This window comes from Muntiacus reevesi, chromosome 18 (genome assembly GCF_963930625.1).
Source record: "Muntiacus reevesi chromosome 18, mMunRee1.1, whole genome shotgun sequence".
In the NCBI taxonomy this organism is placed as follows: Eukaryota; Metazoa; Chordata; class Mammalia; order Artiodactyla; family Cervidae; genus Muntiacus; species Muntiacus reevesi.
In genome coordinates this window covers 18,573,777-18,594,423 of record NC_089266.1, presented here as the reverse complement: position 1 = coordinate 18,594,423, position 20,647 = coordinate 18,573,777, and the positions used below count along the sequence as shown (strand labels likewise).

General features: G+C 50.7%; 1 protein-coding gene and 1 long non-coding RNA gene across 9 annotated transcripts in view; one reads left to right on the top strand and one right to left on the bottom strand.

The window, feature by feature from the left end:
* The window catches only part of HDAC5 (histone deacetylase 5), a 36,553-nt gene extending 29,074 nt beyond the window's left edge, over positions 1-7,479 (bottom strand). For 6 of the 7 annotated variants that reach the window (XM_065910250.1, XM_065910254.1, XM_065910256.1 and 3 more), the window contains exons 1-2: positions 7,328-7,479; positions 1,750-1,960 (exon numbers count right to left, since the gene is read on the bottom strand). In XM_065910250.1, coding sequence (XP_065766322.1) covers positions 1,750-1,771 — 22 coding nt within the window. In that variant the 5' untranslated portion in view covers positions 1,772-1,960; positions 7,328-7,479. Of the gene's footprint in view, positions 1-1,749; positions 1,961-7,075; positions 7,288-7,327 lie in introns of those variants that run through there. The other variant, XM_065910251.1, reaches the window with a different exon arrangement.
* LOC136149738 (uncharacterized) lies at positions 6,795-20,136 on the top strand. Of its 2 annotated transcripts, none has more exons than XR_010659703.1 (3): positions 6,795-6,821; positions 19,397-19,559; positions 19,639-20,136. It is a non-coding gene; the product is annotated as an uncharacterized lncRNA (long non-coding RNA). The 2 variants fall into 2 exon arrangements; XR_010659704.1 differs by lacking the exon at positions 6,795-6,821 and adding an exon at positions 18,837-19,300.
* Positions 20,137-20,647: the final 511 nt, after the last annotated feature.

Below are 20,647 nucleotides of genomic sequence, written 5' to 3'. Positions count from 1 at the left end.
TGTCCTTCCGGAGCCACCAACAGATGCCTCTGGCGAGCTCCCGTTCCCCTGGCCAACGGTTAGACCCCAGGCCTGGTGTGACTAGATATGGCTCCCAAACAGATCAGTGTTGTAGCTCAGAGAAAAGAAGCAGTTGGCACTCCTGTTAGGCACAACCGACCCTGTGAGGGGCAGCATCCAGCTGATGGCCAAGGGACGGTTGAGAACCCACCAGGCCTCTCGTTCCCCTTCGCCAGCCCAGCCTCGTAGGAGGAAGCAGGAAGTCAGGGCAGCCCACCCTGCAGCACGAGTCACACAGACCTCTCTACGTCTAACGCCTGGCAGAGCCCCTGCAGGGGAAATGAAGGCAGGCATAGGCAAGCGGTTCGGAGGGAGGACCACAATCCCGGCAGGAGGGGGCCCATCGACAAAGCTGACTTGGTGAATCTCAGGAGCCCAGTCTTCCCCAGCTGGCACTCTACTCTGTCTTGTGCCCGGACGATGTCACGATGCAAAGGGGAACAGGAGGGGGCACAGCCTTAACCAAAACAAAGGTCACAGAGCCAACCAATCCCACCAGCTTCTGGCTTCCCTGAATCTGTTGGAAGCCCCGGGACTGTGGTCAGGGCCACACGTCACCAGCACGCGGTCCTCACGACAGGAAGCCACCAGATCGAGCACAGTGATGATGACGGGGAATGAGATGGGCCTCGACTCCTCCCTGATCCTGCTTTGCACCATCCTGCTAACCGGTTTCGCTCTCCAGGCCCTAGTTTCCCTGTCTCTAAAAGAATGAAAGGTATCTCCCACCCCTGCAGAAAAAGATGTAAGTAATAGGAAGGGCTGGGGGGGCGGGGGGGTGGTGGTTAAAGTTGAGCAAGATGGACTCTGACCCTTTTAAGTCTGTGCAGAAGGAGACAGCCAAGGAGGGAAAGCAGTTATTACTCTGACCACACTGACCCATGACCCTGCTGTGAAACCCCTGAGGGTCCAGCTCAGGCTGCTTGGACACATCCACATGGGCACACATCCAGACTCACCCGTGCACAAAGCTGCCTAGAGTCCCACCCACAGACTATTTCTGGCAGCACTAGGCAGGCTCACAGGAGCAGAGGGGAATAAGAAATCTCAGGGTTGGAGACCCCAAATTAAGAATCTTCCCTGTCCAGGGCATGTCTACCTGGACTCAAAGGAGAGAGCTGCCAACGGGTCATCACCCACCCCTCACCCCAATACCACTCATCCCAGCACAGGTTAAGGCTGGAAGCCTTGCAAACCTCCACCGAGAAAAATAGTATGGAACACAGACTATGGAAAAGAGTATGGAACTTCAGCAAGAAAAAAGGACACCACCATGACAAGGAAGCTGGGCATTCAGCTATCAGAGGGAACTTCTTCCAACATCATCCCCAGACCTCCGGGAGGGGTTCAGGGGCACACAGCCCCCTCACCCCTGCCTGTCTTGGTGAACAGGGGCAGGGTGGCATGGAATTGACAGCCCCTGAGTCAAGAGGGCCAGCCTGGGATCACAGTTGGACCCGTGCCCTCCCAGGGTTAGGCTGGACCATCAACCATCAACTTCAGGTCTACCCCTTAGTCAATCACTTTGGGCTTGCCTCTGTCCTTTTCTCATCATGCTTCTCCACTCCTGACCCCTTGTTCCCTTATGGCTCAGACCCTGAAGACCAGCTGGCCTGGGGTGGATATACCCATACAGCCCATGACATCCAAAGCCACCCCAGGTGCCTTCTCCAGCCTCCCAACTCTTACCCGACTCGGTGGGAGAGTTCATGCCGGCTCTGGGCCTGCAGGAAGCTGGCGTTGGGGGCTGGGACGGGAGGGGGTGGAGCTGCAGTGATGTCAAGAGAGACAGACGATAACAGACAGACGGACGGGACAGGAGCCCGGGGCCGCTGTGCCTCTAACGCCCATCCGAGGCCATCCTTCGGGGCGAGGCAGTCAGGCATTCAGAACAGCATTCCTGGGGAGAGATGGAGCAGGGTTAGCGGGCCCCAACTCAGGAACCTGCGGGTGGAGGGAGACCTTGGAGCTTGTCAGTTACACCTAGAGAACAGAGAGAGGGTCACCTGCCCAGCAGCACGGCACTGGACCAGACCTAGTTTCTTCTCTTTCTAACTGGTGAGGCTGCCAGCTCTCACCGAAAGGGAAATGGCTACGGTAACCACATCCAAACTCCCTTTCAGGTGACCATATCCACTGCCAGGTGGGGAGACCTCAGAGACTCCCAAGGGTGCCCAGTGCGGGACAGGGGTGTGCGCCAAAGGTGAAAGTGCAGGAACACTTCTGAACTCTGTCCAGGGCGGCGGAGAGACGCAGGGCTGATCTGGAGCCCCTCGAAGAACTTAAGGGAAAGCCCGGTCCTCCAGCCCCGTAGCCTGAGCTTGGATGCTCATCTTCTCCCTACTCCCAGATCCTCATGTCACCCAACCCTGGAAATGCCACATGCTTCTGTCTTGGTCTCCCCCATTCAACAACAGGTTGCTCTCAGAGAAAGAGGACAACAACTGCTCTTTCTCTACCCATTAACCATGCTGTTTCCAAGAATTTCGAAAGACAGAGACATTCATCCCACATCCGGTGCCCTCTGGACTAGGGGTCCAAGGCCCACACCCAGGGCCTTGCATGTGTTGTATAGGCTGTGCCCCGTGCAACGAGGTCTGGAATCCAGTCTCTGCTGTGCCTGCCAAGCTACACAGGCTGAATCCACCCAGAATAAGGGACGCTGTTTTCCAGTTTGTACAAAGACACCAAGAGACCCAGCAGCAGGCCTGCTGAGGCCAGCAGAGTGAGAGAGGACGTCCCAGTATTACAGAACCGTGTGTTTGCCAACTGTCTCCACTCCTCCAGCTCCCCAATCCCCTCTAGACTCACAGCTAGCCCTCAAGCCTCAGACACTACCACGCACCCACCTGGGCCCATCCCTAAAGAGTTCATGATCCACCCTAGACATGATCTCATTCATTTTTTTCCAAACGAAGGCAGGCCTTCCAACACCTAGTGAAATGGAGGGAGCAGGAAGCAATAGGCAGGGGCCAAGTTTTAAACCCTAACTCTGCTCCCCAAACTAGGAAGAGGCAGTCACTTCTGCCCCTGGACAGCCTACCTCCTGGCCGGATTAATTCTTGGTAAACTTTGCATTCTCATTAAGGATGGCCAGGCATGAGGTCCATACGGGGCCAAGGAGCCCAGGAGTCAGCCACAGCAAGGGACACAAGAACACAAACATTGACACACACACAGGTAAACTACACATATACTAGGAAGATCCCAAGTCTTCTACTGCCCCCTGGGCTTTGACTCGGTACCCAGGGAAAGGTGCGGTCAGATGGGGAGGTGGGAGTAGGCCGAGAGAAGGGGGCTGAATGGCTCCCAGCATGCACAGGTGTGGGGCAAGGTCAGAAGAGGCTGTGCAGGGTTGGGGCCAAGCTCAGGAATGCAGCAGGTGGGGCTGTTGGTGCCCTGGCAGGGCCCGCGTGGGCAGACAGCTCAGCCCATGCCCACCCCGGGGCTGGCGCCTGGTCCTGCTCACACCCTTTCCCGTGGGCTGGGGAACACAGGTTCAGAATTTCCCACGATTCCCAGCAGCCCGAGTGACCCAGCCCATCTCCTCAGTGAAAGGAACCTCCACAACAGGGCTCTCATGAGGGGCAGAGTCTCCATGGGCCAAAAACTAGGTTAAGATCTGCCCTGAGCCCCCATCAGTCCTCAACCCCTGGAGAGAAGAGGAAGGGAGGGGCTCCCAGAACTCCCAGGAGGCGCGGAGCTCCAAAAGGCTGCACTCCGGCCCACCCTACCACGTGTAACAGGACCCGTGGGCCCCGTCCACCTGCAAAGAGTGTCTGCCAACACTCCCAGGAAGCCTCCCTGGGAAACAAAGCAGCGTTCACTTTGATCATTCATGGGGATAGGCATAGATATTTGACTGGGGGTGGGGGGAAGGGCTGAAGGGGGAAAAGGGGAGCTTAATGGTGAAAACCTGAGCTGTCTGGTCCCTCCTCAGCCAGGGAAACTCACCGCTGACCATTGTTATAGGAAGGTCGGGGGTAGGGGGCAGCTGGGGACCAACCACAGTGACTCCTGGCACTCTGATACCAAACCAGTGAGCAGCCTGGCTTCCATGACATCACAAGCAGGCAGACCCCAGGGTCCTGTCCGCACCCCCTGAGAACTCTTGTCTTCCAGTGAGACCTCTGTCCCATTCCAGGATCCAAACCCACCTCCCACCTCCAGCCAGGGCGGCAGAAAACCAGCTGCATCTCACTCTACAAGCTCATGGCTAAGCCGGGGGAGGAAGGGCAAAACACCCTAGGGTGATACGCCCCACTCCATTCACAGGCAATACAATCTCCGGTGGAGGGTGGGAGGAGAAGGGCAGACAAGTGAGGGACAGACGGAGGATGCACTGCCTCAAAAGTCCCAAGTTCACAATGCGGCCCCACAGGTATTTCATCCCTCAAGGAACCTGAACTCCACCACCACGAAGCCGTCCCCTCTCCCAACACACCAGCTCCAGCCCTGCTCAAGACAGGCCCAAGTCCTGAGCACTGGGGCCGGCTGGGGACCCCTCCCCTCCCAGGTGAGCTGTCCGAACCAAATCCTGTGAGACTGCTCCCAGTCTGAGATGTGCCCCCAGAGTCTTCATCAGAAAGCCACAAGCCCAAACATCCCATCCCAAGGCACAAAGGAACTCTCATCTTGACCCCTCCTGACCAGGGCCCGGCCGATCACTTTCCCCAGCCTGGAGCCTTCCCCCAAGCTGGCCCAACAGAAGCCTGGAGGCTGATCAGAGCCAGGAGGGGTGGCTGACTTGGATGTCAAGGCCCAAACTAAGGGAGGGGCGAGGGTGACAGGGGAGGAAAAAAGGCACCAGGCTGACAAATTCATTTTTGCAATCGGCCCATTTCTGTTTGTCTGCTCAGACGCAGCTCCAGGCATCTGCACAAGCCAGATGGAGGGAGGCTGCTATTTCTAGAAAAAAAAGAGGGGGGGTGGTGAGAGGGGAGGGAGGGACGAGGCAGAGGGCAGAAGACCGGGTCTGTTTGCCCTAAAACCTCAGGCAGAATGATACCCCCTCACCAGTACTACCAGACAGGGTCCCCATTCAAGAAAGGGCTGGGGCTGGGGCTCGGGTGAGGTGGGGTGGGGGAGAAGAAAGGCAGAGAAAGTTTAATTAGCCAGAGTCGGCTACAATAGGCCCCCTCACGGGCTGCATCAGGTTTTCATTCATGAGCAAGCGACAGTGCTCCAAAAATGCCAAGAACCGCCCCCCCCTCGCCGTTTCCCCCCCACCCCCCACCAAGAGGAGTGCATCTTCTAGCAGGCTGGCTGCGCCTGATGCCGTGTTCCAGACATCCCTCCTCAAAGGGATGTGAGTAGGAAGAATTAATTATTAAAGAGCAGCTGGTACTTCAGCACCAACTGCACTCCCCCCAGCTCCTATTGCTGTTGCCCCCCTCCCCGCTGCAGAAACACAAACTACCCGTGCCCCCTCCAACATCCCCAGGCCCCGACTCTAAACACACAGCTAACATGCCACCCCTAGGGAAGGGAAAGCAAACCTTTGTCTCTGCATCTACTTAAGAGTGGGTGGGGCATGTGATACTGCCAGCACCCCACCCCCCCCCAATTACTCCATCCAGCCACACAGGAGGGTATACTGGGAAGGGGAGGCTGGCACAGAGCTAACGTGTCCTCCATCCTTGCTCGCAATAAACTGCACCTGGCATCTGCTCTCTGGCCCCCTGCATGCATACCTTCCCAGGACAGAGTGGAGATGCTGGTGGACCCAGTCCTCTCACTCAGAAACCCCCGCCTGCCTTGTCTGGACACAGCCCACAATCAAGTCCAAGGGGAAAAAAGCAAAGGGAGGTTTCAAGAGAAGGGGCAGAAGGCAAACCAAGAACTCTCCAAGCTTTGCGTTTAGGAGGAAGAGGAAGGAGGGAAGATTGAAACGAAAAAGCAGGCAGCCCCCAACATGGCTCACCCACCATCCCCAGCCCAGCCCAGCGTCTCAAGAGCCAGCACAGGCTGAGGAACTCTGGTGCCTAGAACTCAAACGGAGGACCCTTCCTGCCTACATCCTCTAAACCTGAAGAGGCCCAGGGCAGGACCCAGCTCCAGGCTCCAGTCCTCCAAAGCAGACTGGTCAGGGGTCCTTCTGGCTAAGAGTCCTGGATCTCTCATCCCCTGCCTCCTTTTGTTCCTATGGTCTGACTCCATCCTTCCCTCCTAGTCGGACCTTGAACCCAGTTACCACCAAACCCACTTACCCCAACCGCCAAAGCTAATTCCAGGCCCCAGAAGCACAGTGGTCACTGTCAGAGTGGTGGGTCTCTTGAGCACCCCAAAGCAGCTGCAGTTGCCACCCTTCCTCTTTAGGGATACACCTCACCCCAGAAGGCCAATCGGGGAGTATCAGGTGGTCACCTCCTCCCCAAAATGAGGCACTCTCACCTTCCCCTCTTCTCCCCCACCAACCAGCCTCCTGGATTAATTACTTATTACCCAGCCAGTTCTCATCTCCCCCAGGACCCCAGACAAGGGTGGGGTAGGGACGCAGCTCCCCCGAAGTTAAAAGGCACGGGCAGCGCCCCCTCCCTCTGTGAGACAGAGAACCAGGATGAAAAATGGGGGGCATCCACCCCAGACAAGAAGTGGGGGGGGGGGGGGGCGTAGCTTTCATCTCCTAGCTCTCTCTCTGGCTCCAGGGTGTCAGACGGGAGAAGAGGGTGGGAACAAACGCAGTAACGCCTCACTAGGGAGGGGGTGCGAATAATGGGAGAAAGAAGTAAGGTGGGCCCGCCGGCCCCCTCCTCGGGCATGTAAGTCAAGGACACAAAATCAAGGATGCGTTCCGAGGTAGGGGTAGTAGCGCTGTGGGGTGGGGGCGCCCCTCACCTCAGAGTACCAAGAAAGGCTGTCCAGCGAAGAGGGGTCTGCAAAGAATCCGGGTGCAGGGCTCAAATCGCTCTGCAACGCACAGCGCGTCGCCCGGGAGAGGGCAAATCAGACAGCCCCGGCCGGTCTCCCGGCCATTTGGGGGTGTGGGTCGCGGGAAGACGGGCCCCTCCCTTACCTGTAGGGAAGGCGCCCCTGCCTGGGAGGGGCAGGGAGGGGCGCGGGCAGTAACCCCGAGGCCCGGCTCCCGGGCTGGCGATGCTCCCGGGGGCCGCCGCCTGGCACCCGGGCGCCGCGAGGAAGGAAGAGGGGCGCGGAGCTCGGCGCGCGCTCGGGGAGCCCGCGGGCAGCGACGGCAGGAGGAGGGGGCGCTGCGTCGCGTCCGGGGAGCCTGGGGGAGATGGGATCGGGGCTGGTGCGGCGCGCTCACCCCCTGCGGCTCGAGCTCCGGCTTCGCGGGCGGCGGCGGCAGCAGCGGCGGCGGCAGCAGCGGCAGCACCTCCTCGACGGTTCCTCCATCTTTGCGGCGGCTCCTCCGGCTCCGCTCGCCGCCGCCACCAACAACAACATTCGGAGACGTCACTCCCGTCACGTGACCCCACCCGGTGCTAAAAATAGACCCAGACCCCCCCCCCCCAACTTCAGCCACCACCAACCCCTCCCCTCTTCCTTGGCCCTCCCCGCCGGGCGGGGCCAACAGCGCCACCGTGACAGCTTCTTAAAGGGCCAGTACCCGCAAAGGGTAGGTCTGGGGAGGGGGAGGAAGGCAAGGGATCCGATCCCTGTGAGCAGTGTTGGAAGGAGCGTTGCTGGCTTACTGGTTTGGTTCCTGGGGGCTCGACCCTTGGGATGCACGATTTTCCTCCCTGCGCTTCCTCCACTTCCTTTTCAGACCGTGGATGGTGCAATCGTTGCCTGCCTAAGCTTCTGCCTAACACGCCCTCCCGCGGTGGGGGAGGGGACCCGGGGATGGATTCCTAGGGGCTGGGAGGGCCTTGGAGGCCCCAGCTAGGGGGCCACGCTGGGGGTGGATGTCTGGGACAGGCCTCGAACCTCCAGCTCCGACCGCACACACTAAATCTGTGCCAACCCCCCCCCCCCCAAAAAAAAAAGATTGGGAAAGGCCAGGGCAGGGTTGTAATAGTCCAAGGCCTTCAAAAGGAAGACTTCCGGTCCCTGGCTTCGGTGCCATCCTCTTCTACAACTCGATAACTCAGTAATTCCACTAACGAAAATGTATCCTAAGGAATAACATTGCTGTGCTCAAAAATGAGTATGGAAGGAAAGAGATTGCTTCTAATGATGTGAAAAGTTGGAAGCAACCTAAATATCCATCAGGAGAGGATTAGCAAATAAATTAGGGCACATCCACTCAGTGGAATCCCATCCAGATACAGACATTTAAAATGATACAAATCTGTATAGACGTTAAAAGATGCTCAAGATACGTAGTTTTCTTGAAAATCAGGAAACAAGTACTACAGAATTGTTCCATTATTTTTTTGTCTCTCCCCCTTCCATTATTATAAACAACAAACTACATAATACATCCATATATCTGAATATGTATGTGTATTAATAAGCTTATAAGAATTTATACCAAAATATTTACCTTTGCTTTCCTCTTTATCTTTTTCTGTATATCTGAAATTTTGCAACTATCATTTATCACTTATCTGATAGGAAAATGAATATATAAATGTTTCTGTAATAAATAATAAAGGTTCTTCCTACAAAGTAGCTCATGAATGTCTCACCCATCTTCATTCCCACCCCTTTTTTGAAGTCAAATCATCTCTCATTTGAGATATTCTAGCTGCCACCCTGGTCAGTCCACTCCCTGCATCATCCTAGCCATCTCCCAAAGCCAGAATGACCTTTTCAGAACACAAATTTAATCAAGGGAAGGCTTAAAAGCTGTCTACTTTTGTCACTGAAATCTGTATCTGGCCCAGAAAACTGGCTTTTAAACTTTAGGGTACTCACAAATTACCTAAAGAACATGTTCACAATGCTGACTCCTGAACCCTAGACACAGTGTTTGTTTTTCAGTGGGGATGGGCCTAGAATTCATTTTTAGTAGTTTTGCTGCAGCTGGTCCTCTCCTCATATTTGAAAAAGAAAAAAAAAAAACAAAAAACCTAGAAACTTCTACATGATCTGGTCCCACCTCACCTCTCTTCCTGTAACTCTCTGTACCTCAGCCATTGTGGCTTTCTCTCACATCCTTGAAAAGCTAGTCTCTTGTTCCTCGGGACCTTTGCACAGGCTGGTCAGTTTTTTCTCTTTCTGAAATGCTCCCCTCCCCTCTTCTCGGCCTGGCTAACTCTTATTCATTCATAGCACTCAATTAAATATCACTTCTTTAAGACTCCATGCTTCCACTACCAAGGGCCTGGGTTCAATCCCTGGTTGAGGAACAAAAAATCCCACAAGCTGCAAGGGCATGGTCAAAAAAAAAAAAAAATATATATATATATATATATATATATAACTTCCTGTAAGAGGCCTTCTTTGGTCCTTTTAAGTTGGATCCTCTTGTTATGTATGCCTTCATTGACTCTGATAACAATTTGTAAATATACATCTATTTATAGTGTTTTTGGATTAGTGTCCATCTCTTCCTCTGAGGAGTATTAAATGATTAAGCAAAGGTGAGCATTTTTTTTAAAAAAAGATAACTTCTTTTTAAAAATATTTGTTTATTTATTTGGCTGTGTCGGGTCTTACTTGCTGCTCACAAGCTCTTCGTTGTGTCATGTGGATCTGTCCTTGCATCAGGCAGGCTTAATTGCTCTGCAGTTTGTGGGATCTTAGGTCTCCAACCAGGGATGGACCCAACATCTCCTGCATTGTAAGGCAGATTCTTAACCACTGAACCACCACTGAAGTCCCAAAGATAAACAGTTTTTGACTGTGGACTCTGAGCAGAAAGGCCACCTCAAAAAGTCATTCCATGTCACTCCAGGACAGGGGTCTTCTTGTATCTATCCTATAATGATGGTGCCATTTGCTGTCATTCTTGTTTTTTTCCTAGCCAGGCCACACGGCATGTGGGACCTTAGTTCTCCCACCAGGGATCAAACCCATACCCCCTGTGTTGAAAGAAGGAGTCTTAACCACTGGAATGCTAGGTAAGTCCTGCATTTGCTGTGATTCTTATGCAATCCTATGATATCTCTTCGGTGGTTAGGTTCAGTTGAAGTTTTGCTTTTTCAGTGCTTATGTTTTGACTCCCCAAGCAGAGTAGGAGTTGCCTGGGAAAAGCAATAAGATCATATATATTTTTTTGCCTTTATAGCACCTAGCACTCCACCTGACACATAGCAGATACAGGTTCAGGGACATTGAAGACTCTAGAGTTTTTTCTCTCAGGATCTCAGAACATGGGGAAAAAAATCTTCCCATCAGGTACAATAGATGTCAATAACTGTCTTATGGCCAAGCCCTTCCCATTCCACAGATGAAGGGACTGAGGCTCAGAGAAGCTAAATAACTTACCCAGAGTCAGAGTTCATGCAAGCAAGAACTCGGATTCAAACTCAGATCTCTCTGGCTGTCCCCCAGATACTAGAGAAAGGACCTGGGGGAACTGGACTCCCAAGTTCAACACTCTAGCCCTGATCTATGGAGGTTTCTGAGATGAACACCTTGTCCCTGCCATAACCAAATGCCGCAGAAGTTAGAAGAATTCACCATATGTGGCCCTGATGAGTCTTCAGATTTCTCCTTATCTGGTAAGTGGGATTAAATATTTCCCCATGAATTCTTATGTTTCTTGAGTATAAACAGAAAGCGCTGGAGATATAGAAATGAAGCTACCTTTAAGGATCTTAGAGGTCTCTCACAGAGAATAAAAGTATCTTTTGTTATGAGCCCCTGTGCTGTGCTTAGTTGTCCAGTCGTGTCCAACTCTTTGTGACTCCATGGATTGTAGCCCACCAGGCTCCTCTGTCCATGGGGATTCTCCAGGCAAGAATACTGGAGTGGATTGCCATGCCCTCATCCAGGGGATCTTCCCAACCCAGGAATCTAACCCAGGTCTCCCATATTGCAGGTGGATTCTTTATGGTCTGAGCCACCAGTGAAAGTGAAAGTGTTAGTCGAGTCTGCTTTTTGCTACCCCATGGACTGTAGCCTGCCAGGCTCCTCTGTCCATAGGATTTCCCAGGCAAGAATACTCGAGTGGGTTGCCATGCCCTCCTCCAGGGGATCTTCCCCACCCAGAAATCGAATCCAGATCTCCTGCATTGCAGACAGATCCTTTACCAGCTGAGCTACCAGGGAAGCCCTAAGCGTTCCTAAGGTGAGCCATTGACAGGACCATTCACCATGGAAACGGGAATTACAAGTTTGTCTCCTTAACTAGTGCCTCAGGTTCCCTATGTAGAATGATGAAGCAGAAGGGATCAACTAGTTGACTGGACAACTTCTGACCCTGGGACCCAGTAGTGAATTTGGACTCTTGGTAGAAGGAAATTAATCTTGGAGATGAGCCAGGTGTTTAACCTATAACCTAATGGGTTGGCAGCACTATTGGACTTTGAGAAGGAGGCATCAGGGCTGGGGAGAGGAATGAGGACTGGTGAGCAACACTGCTAGGGGCTCTGGGAGCTCCTACTCCTGTCGGAAGTCACCAGAAATGCCCTGGCCAGTTCTTGGAGCAAGACAGAGGGCAGCCTTCCTCCCTAATCAGTGGATGCTATGGAACTCACAGATAGCCCCATCTCCTCCACCCCCCTCTCACTCACCCAGCATCTAAAGTCAGCATTGCCTGGGGACTTCCCTGGTGGTCCAGTGACTAAGACTCTACGCTCCCAGTGCAGGGGGCCCAGGTTCCACCCCTGGTCAGGGAACTAGATCCCACATGCCACAACTAAGAGTTTGAATGCCGCCGATTCTGCATGCCGCAACTAAAGATCAAAGATTCCAAGTGACGCAACTAAGATCTGGTCCGTCCAAATAGCCATTTTTTTTAAATTAATAAATAAAGTTAGCATTGTTTGGCAGAAGAGATGAGGCACCCAGGACCAATGTGCCCTCACCTGAAATTCTCACCCAGATCCGTGGATAGAATTCTAGAGGCTCTGGGGCAACCCTTATAGAGTGTTCCAGCCTACAGTCTGGTCTCCAGTGGAGCAACACTTTAGGTGGCCCTGCTGGCCTCCAAAGAGTGCCTGGTGGGGAAATAGTCACCACAGCTGTGCCTAAATACAGCGTCAAGTGGAAAATGCTACAGAACAAGGAAGAACTAAGCTGATAAACTCATGCAACACACATTTACTAGATATTTATCACAGGAAATAGGCATTCTTTAACATTTTTGTCAATTACCAAGGGCAACTTGTTCATAGAAACATGTTTCTAGTTCATTCAGCAAGAATTTATTAACCTCATTGACAAATCATGAGGTCAGCACAATACTAGCTACTTTGGGGATGGCAAAAAATAAGAAAACAGGACGGGAGACAAGAAAACCTGGGTCCTAGGATCACTCAGGGCTTTCCTGGTAGCTCAGCTGGTAAAGAATCCACCTGCAATGGCAGGAGATCCCGGTTCAATTCCTGGGTCAGAAAGATCCCCTGGAGGAGGGTGTGGCAACCCTCTCCAGTATTCTTGCCTGGAAAATACCCTCAGACAGAGGGCAGTAATCCATGGGGTTGAAAATAGTCAGACACGACTGAGTGATTAAGCACAGCACAGAATGACTCCATCCTGGTGTGCTATTGGATAAGTCCCTCTAGGCCTTGGTGTCCTTACCTGGACTGCTGTTCTCTGTGGTCCCTTTCAGTTCTGACCCTTTGTAAGTCCAAAATTAGATGTGATGACAGCATCCAGAGTAGTGCTGGGCTTCAGAGTTTAGGCTGGATCTTCATTCCTTCGGGATGCTTTAAGGTTCAGTCCTGCCCATGAGTGATTTACAATATGCCCAAGAGCCAAGGGGCTTCCCATGTGGCACAGTGGTAAAGAATCTGCCTGCCAGTGCAGGAGATGCAAGAGATGTCGGTTCAGTCCCTGCGTTAGAAAGATCCCCTGGAGTAAGAAATGGCAACCCACTCCAGTATTCTTACCTGGACAAGTCCATGGACAGAGGAGCCTGGCAGGCTACAGTCCATGGGGTTGCTAAGACTTGGATATGACAGAGCGACTGAGCAAACACACAAGAGCCAAAAATGAGTTTATTTCAGCGCACACAATTTATGTGCCCCAAGACACAAAACAAAAAGCATGTCACAGAGAATTGTAATGCAAACTGCCTTCAGGATGCCTAAGTATGGCCCAGGTCTCCCAGTGTGACCCTGGACAAATCCCTTACTCTCTGTGGGCCTCTATTTCTTGTAGGATAAGCGTGTTGGACTAGATTTCCTTCCTTCCAGCTGAAGACATTTCTGGAGGGTCCAACAGGTGTGGTTGAGAGGGAAAGGTGGAAAAACCCCTCCCTCTCCTGCCTTCTTCCCAGGGCCCTCTCCTGCAGGCTTGGGGCAAAAAGAAACCAGTTTCAGGCCAGCATCCAGGATATAGTCATGCTTGACTAGCTGAGATGTGTGGGGGGAGAGCAACAGACAGGGGCCTAGGTAAGCTGCTACCCCTCTGGGCCTCAGTTTGCTCATCTGTAAAATGGGATGATTCAGTGGATGAGTCTAAGGATTTTTCCAGCTCTGTGAGCTAACATTTCTAGAGCTGTAGCTTAAAAAAAGCAAAAACAAGGGTATGTGGTGGGGGGAACTTGCCTGGTGGTCCAGTAGTTAAGACTTCACCTTCCAATGCAGGGGGTGCAGGTTCAGTCCCTGGTGGGAGAGCTAGGATTCCACATGCCTCTTGGCCCAAAAACCAAAACATAAAAACAGAAACAATATTGTAACAAATTCAACAAAAGACTTAAAAATAAGACAAAAAAATAAGTGGGTCCCAGAAGGAGATGTGGGCCCCAGTTATTCCTCACTTGAGAGTCTTACCTGGTGCTTGACACCTTCTGTTCCTTCCCAGGCCTCTTGCCTTTCTGGCTCAGAGACTGGAAGCAGGTCACTGTCTCTTCACTCAGCAATGACCAAGCCTTGAGAAAGCCAGCATGGTGGCTCCTAGAAGAAGCTATGAATTTATTTAAAAATAGAGACTATTCTGGGTGCAGCTATTACCACTTGTCATGGTAACTTTAATATATATGTTATTTAGAGACAAAGCTGAAAAAAGTTGCCAGTATATGGACTAAGAGCCTCCCACAGCAGCGAAAGGACAGCAATTGACCAGGAGGCCTATGACGGAGATGAGACCTTATGATAAAATTTCTCAGCTAGGAACCCAGAGCGAGGTGTCTCACTGAGGCTTCTTACCCCGCTAGCAGCAAGACAACAAGCAGGAGGTCCAGGGGGCCGTAGCTGAAAAAGAAACCTACTCTCTCCTCCACCGCCCTGCTGGGAGCTGGAAGTGAGGCCCAGATTTCCTGAACTGTACGGGGTTCCTGCCTGCCCGCTCAGGATTCAAGGCCACGTGAACACAACAGTGTAAGGGCAGCTCTGGACAGTCACATCCTGTATGTCCGCAGTCCCTCTAGAGTATCGTCTCTGGGCAGGGCATGCACGCCACGGAGGGGACGAAGGGTACAAGCGTGCCTGCCCTCTGGGAGCGTATGAGCCTGTGGAGAAAACAGAGTCCCAAGAAGCAGAATGGAGCAGTGGTAATGAAGGCAGCCTGGGAGACACAAGCCAACTCGGCCTATAGAAGCTCAGGCCAACCATTTGCCCTCTCTGAGCCTCATTTCCCCTCTGTAACGGGAGGACTGGACTCTTTGATGCTGGGAAACCCTCTTGGCCCTGAGGTCATGAAACCACAGAGAACAAGACACGTGGAGGGGCATGGGCCCAGCCACACAAAACTGGCCTAGTTGGCTTCCCTCCAGCAAGTCATCTATGACTGACATACATTTTGCCCCCTTTCTGCATAAACATATATTGAGAGACTTCCTTTTGGAAGGCTCTGTCACATATATTACTATTCTCACCACAATACTACAAGGTAGATGCTATGTATTCCATCTTATAACTAAGGAGACAGAGGCCCAGTGAGTGGCAAGACCAGGGCAGAGGGAACGTCCTTGGTGGTCCTGTGGCTAAGACTCCATGCTCCCAATGCAGGGGGAGTTCAATCCTTGGTCAGGGAACTAGATCCCAAAGACCACAACTAAAGATCTTGAATGCCGCAAGGATCAAAGATCCTGTGTGCCTCAACTAAGACCCAGCACAGCCAAATAAATAAATAAGTAAAATATTAAAAAAAAAAAAAAATGACCAGGGTAGGACCCATGCTATCTGGGTGCGGTGCCAGATGGGGTCTCCCCAGGTTTGAGGGGTCTCCCCAGTATAGGCAGAGATATCTGTGGCCTCTTTTTCCTAGGAAATCCTTGCGGACCCAGACACCCCAACAGGAAGGCCTTGAGTTACATGTTTGGAAGGCACATTCCATCATCTTTAAGCAATAGGGGCTCTCTGGCATATCCATTGAGGATTCATCCTGTCCATCAGACAGAGCAGCAGACTAGACTTTACCCACCCCATTTGACTTCATTCTGCCAACTCCTCAAGATGAGTGTTGTTGCTGTTGTTATTATTATCATCATCCCCACTTTAAAGATGAAGGATTTGAGGCCCAGGAGACTTAAGGAACTTGCCCAAAGCCACAGACTCGGTAAGTTAAGATACAGGGATCTGACCCCAGGTTATCAGAGCCCAGAGTGGTTAACCACTGGACCCAACCCCACTGAAAAGGTAAAGATCTAGACGTGGATTGAGGCTCTGCCACTGAACCAGCTATGTGAACTTGGAAATTCATTTGATACCTTATCTCTTAGAATTTCCTCACCCATAATAAAGGACAGTAACCACCACCACTCTGAGTTGCCAGAGCAGGACATGGGGGTATTTGTGTGAAGAGCCAGCACAGGACATGGCAAAGGGTAAGCCCAACCCTCATCTCCTGCCTTGATGTTATCACTCCTTGGTTTGGGCCAGCTGAAAATGCTACTGCCACTCCCACTCCCTGAGCAAGGAACTCACCTTCTACACCAGAAATGACCTCTGCCCCACACTTTCTCACCTTGCTGTTTGCAGATCCTGGGTTCCCATCCCACTCTCCCAGACATTGTAGAATTGCTCTAGGGGTGGGTAGGGGTACAAGCCCAGATGCCCCAGAGATGCTATAGGAACAAAGCTTCCAGACTAGGGTTGCCAGAATTAGGAAAAATAGAAAAGAAAGACTGCGCAGTTAAGTTTACATTTCAGATAAACAAGGAATAATTTTGTATACTTATATAAAGAGTTCATGCCTTCAGTTCAGTTCAGTCACTCAGTCATGTCCGACTCTTTGCGATCCCATGAACCGTAGCATGCCAGGCCTCCCTGTCCATTACCAACTCCTGGAGTCCATCCAAACCCATATCCATTGAGTCTGTGATGCCATCCAACCATCTCATCCTCTGTCATCCCCTTCTCCTCCTGCCCTCAATCTTTCCCAGCATCAAGGTCTTTTCAAATGAGTTAGCTCTTCGCATCAGGTGGCCAAAGTATTGGAGTGTCAGCTTCAACATCAGTCCTTCCAATGAACACCCAGGACTGATCTCCCCTAGGATGGACTGGTTGGGTCTCCTTGCAGTCCAAGGGACTCTCAAGTCTTTCTCCAACACCACAGTTCAAAAGTATCAATTCTTCGGCGCTCAGCTTTCTTTATAGTTCAACTCTCACATCCATACATGACCACTGGAAAAACCGTAGCCTTGACTAGATGGATCTTTGTTGACAGAGCAATGTCTCTGCTTTTTAATATGCTGTCTAGGTTGGTCATAACTTTCCTTCCAAGGAGTAAGCGTCTTTTAATTTCACGGCTGCAATCACCATCTGCAGTGATTTTGGAGCCCAGAAAAATAAAGTCAGCCACTGTTTCCACTGTTTCCCCATCTATTTGCCATGAAGTGATGGGACTAGATGCCATGATCTTACTCTTCTGAATATTGAGCTTTAAGCCAACTTTTTCACTCTCCTCTTTCACTTTCATCAAGAGGCTCTTTAGTTCTTCTTCACTTTCTGCCACAAGGGTGGTATCATCTGCATATCTGAGGTTATTGATATTTCTCCCGGCAATCTTGATCCCAGCTTGTGCTTATTCCAGCCCAGCGTTTCTCATGATGTACTCTGCATATAAGTTAAATAAGCAGGGTGACAATATACAGCCTTGACATATTCCTTTTCCTATTTGGAATCTGTCTGTTGTTCCATGTCCAGTTCTAACTGTTGCTTCCTGACCTGCATATAGATTTCTCAAGAGGCAGGTCAGGTGATCTGGTATGCTCATCTCTTTCAGAATTTTCCAGAGTTTATTGTGATCCACACAGTCAAAGGCTTTGGCATAGTCAATAAAGCAGAAATAGATGTTTTTCTGGAACTCTTTTGCTTTTTTGATGATCCAGCAGATGTTGGCAATTTGATCTCTGGTTCCTCTGCCTTTTCTAAAACCAGCTTGAACATCTGGAACTTAATGGTTCACGTATTGCTGAAGCCTGGCTTGGAGTATTTCAAGCGTTACTTTACTAGTGTATGAGATGAGTGCAATTGTGGGGTAGTTTGAACATTCTTTGGCATTGCCTTTCTTTGGGATTGGAATGAAAACTGACCTTTTCCAGTCCTGTGACCACTGCTGAGTTTTCCAAATTTGCTGGCATATTGAGTGCAGCACTTTCACAGCATCACCTTTCAGGATTTGAAATAGCTCAACTGGAATTCCATCACCTCCACTAGCTTTGTTTGTAGCGATGCTTTCTAAGGCCCACTTGACTTCACATTCCAGGATGTCTGGCTCTAGGTGAGTGATCATGCCTTTAAAAAACTTATATTATTTATTTTTATACTTGTATTTAAAAAATTATTCCTTATCTGAAACTAGGATTTAAGTGGTTGTCCTGTATTTTAACTGACAGTCCCTACTCCTAGACCTCAAGTTCAGGTTGGAAGGCAGCCCAACAAATGATTTTTTTGTTTCGTTTTGTTTAATAATTTTATTTATTTGTTTATTTTTGGCTGTGCTGAGTCTTCCTTGCCGCAGAGGCTTTTCTCTAGTTGTCGTGGCACATGGACTCAATAGTTGCGGTTCCCCGGCTCTAGAGCACAGGCTCAGAAGTTGCTTGTGGCTCAGGGGCTTAGTTGCTCCACAGTGTGTGGGATCTTCCCAGACCAGGGATTGAACCTGTGTCTCTGGCATTGGCAAGCGGATTCTTTCCCACTGAGCCACCAGGGAACCCCCCAGGAAGTGGTTTTTGTTAAGAAATTTTAAATAGAACCCATTTTAAGTATACAATTCAACATTTTCTAAGTAAATTTACCAACATGACAACCTTCACATAATCTGGTTTCAAAAACATTTTTATCACTCAATAAAATGCCCATTTACAGTTAATTCCCATTACCTTCCCCACAAATAGCTTTTTAAAATATTTAATAAATAAATAATATTTTTCTGCTGTAAAAATTCATACACTCTTAATGTAGAAACAAGGGGTGGGAGGGAGATCAGAGAAGTACAAAGAAAAAAATAAAATCACTCCTAAGTGCATAATTCAATGAGAACAATTATTAGTAATTGGGTAAATGCTTTTCTAATTTTTCCCATGTTCATATTTTTTCAAGAAAAATTATATCACATTATATCACACAGTATCTTACTATTTATTTTTTTGTAATACATCATGAAAATATTCCCATGGCATTAAATCTTCTTCCACAGTCTCATTTTTAAAGGTCAAGCAGTATTCCATTTTTTTATTTTTATTTTTTAAAAATATTATTTATTTATTTGATTGAGCTGGGGCTTTTATGCTGCAGTAGGCATAAACTTCGATCCTCCTTGACACACTCAGGATTTTCAGTTGTGACATGAGAACTATTAGTTGCTGCTTGTGGGATCTAGTTCCTTGATCAAGGATCAAACCCAGTTGGGTTTGGGAGCTGCTTTGGGAGCATGGAGTCTGAACCACTGGACCGCCGGCTGGCAAGTTCCCCACTGTGTTGTTTTACCAGTTTCTTTATTCATTTCTTTTTTGATGGATATTTGGGTTGTTTTTTCAATTTTTCACCATTTTAAATAATGCTGTGATTCACCTTCTTATAGCTAAATCCTTGCACACATCAATTATTGTTTTCTTAGAGGTGGAGCTGTTTTGTCAAATATCTTGCATGCACGCACTCGTGCCTGCTCAGTCGTGTCCGACTCTCTGCAACCCCTTGGACTGTAGCCCGCCAGGCTCCTCTGTTCACAGGATTTTCCAGGCAAGAATACTGAAGAGGGTTGCCATTTCCTTCTCCAGGGGATCTTTCTGACCCAGGGATCAAACTTGTATTTCTGGCATCTCCCGCACAGGCAGGTAGATTCTTTACCACTGAGCCACCTGGGAAGCCCATTTTGTCAAAGGGTCTACGCACTCTTAAAGCTTTTGATGATTTATTTCCCACCTTGTAAGGGACACCACCCTGGGACCCAGTTGTCCAAGTCAGAAGCCTCACGTGAAGTTCAACCCCAGAGAAGGCTGACTGAGAGCTGGTGGTGGGATTCCAACTGGTCTTTGGAGGAACAGGTCCTGGGAGTGCAGAGGAGAAAAGCTACCAGGTTCTGAAGACTGTCAGGTACTGGGGGGACACTGTGGGATCTCCCTGGAAACCAGAAGAATACTGTTGCCTTACCCCATCCCCTCCTCACCACCAGCCACAGGTGCCCCAGACAACAAGCGTGAGCAGCTCCTTCCCTGCTGCCCTGTTTGTCTCCGTGCTCCAGGCAAGCTGGACATGGCTCGCAGGAATCTAGCCAGCTGCAGTTTGCCCTGAGCCCCGCCCTCCCCCACGGTCCGAAGAGTCAGCGTCGCTTCCAGGGGCAGACCTTGGCACCCCCCCCACCCAGGGGTCCAGCCTCCCTGCCTTCACCCCGCAACCCAACCGTGGAAGAAGACCGCACGCGGAAGGCTTGGGGAGGTGGGTGTTGGACTGGAGGCGTAGATCTTGTGATGACTCACATGCCAGCGAAGAGGGAGAAAGGGACTGGGGGAATGAATGGATTACCAGAGGGGAGGGGCCAAGGAGAAGAGCTTTGGTGCCTCGATTCCACCGCGTCAGTTTCTTCAACATCTGCAGTGCGTGGGGCTGAGCGATCCCACTGGGGAGTTGGGGGGGGGGCTGACTGACGTTTGCTTCCCGCCCGTTGGGTTGGCCCGAGCAGTTCGTGAATGACTCACCTCATTGTCAGGCTGATTCACTGCTCGCCTGGGGACTTGCGGGAGGGTGGGGGTGGGGGGGTGGACTGGGGGGAGCTGGGGCGGGGGGGGGGGGGGGGGGGAGGCGGCCGCAGCCTTTCTGCTGGGGTACGGACGCGGTGGATGGATTTCCGGGATGAGAAGGAGGGGCGTGCACATGACTTGGTCCGTGGAGAACAAGCTTGAGATTCTGTCACTAGTCTACCTGTGACTATTTACATTTAAATTAATTAAAATTAAATCCAAGAGAGCTTCAGTTTCTCAGAGTCACCAGCCACACTTCAAGCTGTCAGTAGCACGTGCTGTTGTCAACAGCTACTCTATTGGATAATGAGGAAAGTTCTATGCGGCAGTGCTGGCCTACACAGCCTTCACACACACAATGCCACACAGACCAGACCCTCAGCCACCCCCGTACACTCAGACCTCCCCACCTTGTAGGCAGTACATAACAAATACAATTCCACA